General features: G+C 33.5%; 1 protein-coding gene across 1 annotated transcript; it reads right to left on the bottom strand.

The window, feature by feature from the left end:
• Positions 1-3,866: 3,866 nt before the first annotated feature.
• LOC132300978 (uncharacterized) lies at positions 3,867-4,211 on the bottom strand. Its single transcript, XM_059798280.1, has one exon. It carries the CDS (start codon positions 4,209-4,211, stop codon positions 3,867-3,869), a length of 345 nt encoding a protein of 114 aa, XP_059654263.1.
• Positions 4,212-6,037: the final 1,826 nt, after the last annotated feature.

The raw sequence follows: 6,037 nt of genomic DNA, 5'->3' as shown, positions 1-6,037 counted from the left end.
TTATAAGTTTAAAAGAGGTGTCAACCTTTTATTTGGATACGTTAGTTTGCAGGACTGAAGTATTTATTCTATTTTTTTAATCAAAATTCTTAACTTTTGAAAAGTTTTTTTAAGCTACCAATATATTCTTTTTAAGCATGACTCAACAAGTTTTTTGGACAAATGAGTGAGTTAATTTTTTGTCAATGAATTTTTAATTTTTATTTAAAAAAGAAAATTTAAAATTCTCAAAGTACACATTGGATCCTAATAGGGATGGAGGGTCTTGGACTATAAGGGTAGATATCCATCACGACTCAGCAATAATTGATTATAATGAGTTTGATTATTATTTTCTATGATTAACCTGCAATCAGCTCAATGAATCTAAAAGCAGATTTATGTTTTGACTTAATTTGATTGTGCAGTGAATTGATGTAGGAGACGGTCAGTTGGAGTTAAACAAGTAGTATTATGTAAGAGAATTCAAACATAATTAATATATTAAAAAATATATAAATAAAATATAATGAGAATGGGGCACTCCATTAGGGTCTTAGGCGGCTACCTTAACCGCCTTAAGGTGGAGCCGCCTCTGCATTGCATCAGGTATGTTCTTCTACGGTAAAAAAAAATTACTGTAGTATAGAATAGTCTAATTGAAGAAAGAAACTAGTTCTGTACTTATATTTTTATTCTTAATAAAATGAGTGAATTTGACCTCTACCCAACAATGGTTAGGTTCAAAAGAAAGAAAATTAAATACTATGAAGAAGCAATAGTTAAATCCATGCTAACATTATTGGGATGCAAATGTAGAACAATTTTACACTCCATTGAGACGTAATACTTATTATTTTTTTCTTTTTGACATGACACCTCTAGACATTTGATTTAACAAATCTTTATACACAAACACTGTTGATTTGTATTTATTTTTTTATAAGTTATAAATTTCATAGAAAGGCTTAGAACAATGAAAAGATATTGGGTGTGCCCGGGTTCATTCGAATTGTACATGCACAATATGTGCTTGCACATCTACAATACTTGTGGCTCGAATGACCTGGAAGAAGTCGTGTTGACTTTGAAACAAGCTTGTTTTGACTTGTAATACATTTATTGAATAGTTTTACTCTCCATTGAGACGTAATACCTATTTCTTTTCTTTCTGACCTGATACTTCTAGAAAATTCAACTAACAAATATTTATACACGAAAGATATAAAAAAAAAAATGATAAACAAAATCAGTCGGCATTTTGTTACCATTTACAAGTTTTATGAAAGGCTTGGAATAAGGAGAGGTATTATTTTCTTACAAGTTACATGAAAATTTTGAAATAAGAAAAAGGTAAAAAATGCTCCCGACACATTATACACTGAACTTATCCAAGTCCTACATACACAATATTTACTCGAATGAGCCTTCTCCCGTGTTGACTTTGGCAAAAACCTGTTTTGACTTGTAACACATTTATTGAACATTCACCCATTGGAAAAAGGAAAAAACCTAGAAAGGGCTAAGGTCAAACCTAGAATTAAATGTCTTTGTCTTCCCACTTTGTTCTTCAGCAAAAGTCAAAGATTTTAATGGCAGGAAAACAGCATGAACCCATAACATCTCTCTCTACATGGATGAGCAATGATTTAGGCTAAGAAAATGAAATTAAACAGTTGATATGATGTTCCTTTAAAGATTGAGATCTAATTAAGTGGATCGTTTAGGATATAATAGATTAATTAGCATGAATTTGAGTTTAGTTGGAGGAAGCAAAGTGTGGTTGTTAGGTCTGGAATGGAGCATAATGTTCCATCACTTTATTGCTAACCAAACCTTTCATGTCAATATTAGTGTCGGTCATTGTTTTTGGGTTCATAAAAGCACACACATATAAACAAGATTTATATTGCTTTGCATATAATTTGTAAAATTGCATTGCCCTAAATTTTTTTTCTGAAAGATTAATTTCAAAGGAAAAATTATGTATATATGATGTCCAAGCCCATAAATGTGTAAATGGCCCAAAGGCTCTGGTTAAAACCAGTTAACAAAATCAGCTCCAAGAGCAAGGCCCAATACAGTATCAATTGAAATTCTCACCGCCACTGTCATCACTCGTCCCTTTGAGGCACCAAGCACCAATATAAATTCTCGGTGTATTGATTTAGTACTTATTATCAAATGTAACTCGATAAATATTTATTTTCATTTCAAGAATCTCAAGCGAATGAAATAACAATGCAATAATCATGGTACAGATGAAAGCATGGCATACGAGTGATCACATCCAATCCAACCTTAAACATCTCTGAAGCCAACATAGGAAGCAATTGCAACTTCTACGTGTAACATTAATAACCCGAGCAAGAGAGAGTATCTCATCAATCATATTCTCATCTTCGAAAATTTCCCTAGCAAAAAAGATGCTAGAGAAGTGTGAAGGTGCTTGTAACAGGCTATAAGGCACCGGGCACCAATTTTAGCACTTGTCCAAAACGATTATCAAATGTAACTCGATAATCATTCATTTTCATTACAAGGATGTCACGTCCCCAACACAACATGTCATGTGACAAAAATTGATTAGCATAAGCAGAGCCTTGATGCAACATCCATGAATAAAGCTTGATATCTCTTTAAGTACGGCACATAAAATTATGCATAATTGCATTAACATAATTTTCTTATTCAACATATGTCATCGAATTCAATCAAATCTTCGAATTCAGTTAGGCAATCTCAAGTAAATACGGAAATGTAGCTCAACTAAAAATTCAGAATATTACAACTAAGACTCTGTTCTAGACCTTAACATGCTTGGAAAAGAACTAGTTTAGTGCTGTGAAGAAATATTCTCTGAAATAATTTGCCATATTTTATCAATAATTTCTTCTGGAATTATCTAAAGGACTTGTTTAACTGAGCAAAGAATGTGTATAGACTCGTTAATCGAAATGGAAATACAAATTTCTCTTTCAGCATATAAAAGTGAAAGAATAAGAATGCAACAAAAACAAGGTACTAATTCATGGATAATATATGAATGCTATTACAATTGTACTGCCTCTTCCAATTAACTATATATCAACAGTGAACAGCCACTCATAAATTCATATCAACATAAGATCCTAATAAAATAAAATAAAAAAATCATAGGATTTTAGATAATCACGACAAACCAAACTCGAGATGACTTTGTTTGCAAGCAACTCAACATGAAACTTCTTCAAACGGACCAAACATATCATGATTTACTTACTGCCCCAACTAGAAAATTCTAAAATTAATTTAAGGCAAAGAAGTATATGATGAATGTGATAAAGTTGGTAAAAAAAAGGTTGCACAAACTAATAGCTACAAAAGAAAATACTTGATTTGAAAAAAATAGTAACAATCTGAGTAGTACAATACCTAAACAGAGGAGCTGATCACTTGTGTCTTTGAGTTCCCAAGGGCATATGCTAGGATGGAACCATGCACGTCTCTCTGGATCTTCCATCACCTACTTATGTAGGAATGCAACAGAAGATGAAAAAATACTGTATAATTTAGCATACGGGATCATATAATTTACAAACAATATTAAATGGACCTCCATTTTCAATTAGGATGAATAAATTAAGAATCTAGGATTGGGCAAGTGAATGTGTTTTTGACTAATCAATCCAAATGATAACACTAATTTTTCTTTCAGCATATAAAAGTACAAGTAAAATAATAGGAATGCAACAGAAGCAAGGCTAGTAATACATGGTCAAACTGAATGATGTTAAGCTTAGGCCACCTCTTCCAATCAACTAGAAACAGTGCCCTCATAATACATCTGAGATCATAATAAAATAAAATAAATTCTTACAAAAAACACGTACCCGAATTTTAAACAATCAATCTGTCGGCATTTGGAAGCGACAAATTGGACAGAAGTGACTTGTTTGTAGCCAACGAACTATGCAATTTCCATGATACACATGAAAGCATGGCATTCGAGTGACCACTTCTATTCCAACATGAAACTTCTCCAAACAGATCATACATCGATCCAATGAATCAGAACCATCAGCAACCACATTCTCCAATGCCTCCACAGATGATTTACTTGCCGACAATGGACTGCATGAATCGACTTCCATGGATTCTTCTACAGCCCTGGTTTCCGTAGATGATGATGTCGATAATGATGGTGATGATGGTGGTGATGAGGATGAATGGAAAAAGACGTTGAGAACCATCAATGGTATTGGGCAACTGAAGAGCCACTTGTAGCCCGAGCAAGGGATAGCATATCTTCGATCATTCTATCATCTCGAGGAACTTGCCTATCAGACAGGACTGTAGAGAAGTTTGAGCGTGCTTGTATTGGACCGTAAGGCACCGAGTAACAGTAAGAGTTCTCAATGTGTTGATCTAGAACTTCTCCAGAATGATTACTAAATGTAATTTGATAAACATTTATTTGCAGGATATGGATGTCAAGTCCCCAACACAGCAGATCATGCGATGAATAGTGAGCTGCATCAACTGATCCTTGACACAAAAACCACGAATAAAGCCTTTCATTCGAGTCAACTGACATCCGCCATGAATAAAGAAAAAAGAAAAAAGAAAAAAAGAAAAGACCACCATTTTGTTTGGACTGACTGACCCAACTGAGACCATTTATCTTTTCTGATGAATTGTCACATACATTGACTAAAGAGAAAGAAGCCAAGAGTGCTGGTTGTGAAACACTCTGATACGTAGGTTTTGAAAGGCTTCTAAAGTTAATGCTTTTAACATCACCTTCCATTATGATGATTTCCTAATGTAACTTTACAACCAAGACATTTTTTCCTCCTATATAAAGTCCTTTGCATAATGTGTTATGTCATATGACTCGTATATATTCCCACAATCTATTAAGTATCTATACGTAGTAAAAATTGATGACTAAGTTTTCTACTCGTTTTATCTCATGTGTAGTTGTGTACATTATATTGATTCGATGTATGTATGAAATCTATGTACATTACAAATTATGTTTTGGAGTGATACCGTGAGTTCTGGAGTCTTATGAAGTATCAAGTCTCAGGTTCGAATATCTGGATAAATAATTTTTATAGGAGTACTCACACGAGTTAAGTTGTAGTCAGGCTAAACTCTGAACTTGTCTAATCTTGTTCGGTGCACATACTTGTGAGGTGTTGCGTGTGCCATGAGGTGAATTAATATCACCCGTAAGGTGTGGGTATACTTTCTCTTTGAAAAAATAAAAATAAATAAAATTAAGGAACTATAATTATATAAATTATACTATATTGATTAATGCTTTTATGAATGCCCTCTCATGTGAGCTCTCCTTATTTAACTAACGAATCGAAAGATTTATTAAAAGACTCATTTGATTTTCATTAATTTCAAAAGTCTCAATTCAATGATTAAATAAGATGAACTCATACCTCTTATCATTAAATGACTCTCATAATAACATTACTCGTTTAAGTTTCGGGATTGGAAAAACAGTGATGGGAGAAAAGTTCAAGAATCTCTTTCTAATTAGTGTTTGCTTGTTGTGGAAAATCAATGATGGAATGTAAAAGGGTGGATACCTGATCGCAAAATAGTGGTAGTTAGGACAGGTCTTACAAGTGCAAATATAGGTCATGATAAGGTGATCACAACCACTCCAAAACCCCACCCAATTTGGGTCGGTCACACTCTGAACCAGTACATACACAATACTTCCTCGAATGAGCCTTCTCTCGTGTTTACTTTGGCACAAACCTGTTTTGACTTGTAACACATTTATTGAACATTCACCCATTGGAAAAAGGCAAAAACCTAGAAAGGTCTAAGGTCAAACCTAGAATTAAATGTCTTTGTCTTCCCACTGTGTTCTTCAGCAACAGTCAAAGATTTTAATGGCAGGAAAACAGCAAGAACCCATAACATCTCCAATGATGAGTAATGATTTAGGCTAAGAAAATGAAATTAAACAGTTGATATGAACTTCCTTTAAAGATTGAGATCTAATTAAGTGGGTGGTTTAGGACATAACAGATTGGTTAGCATGAATTTG

Source organism: Cornus florida, unplaced genomic scaffold (genome assembly GCF_030987335.1).
Source record: "Cornus florida cultivar Cherokee Brave unplaced genomic scaffold, ASM3098733v1 CherokeeBrave_3.0.0_Hap2_Chr03, whole genome shotgun sequence".
Taxonomy (NCBI): domain Eukaryota; kingdom Viridiplantae; phylum Streptophyta; class Magnoliopsida; order Cornales; family Cornaceae; genus Cornus; species Cornus florida.
This window is presented reverse-complemented; position numbering and strand designations above follow the sequence as displayed.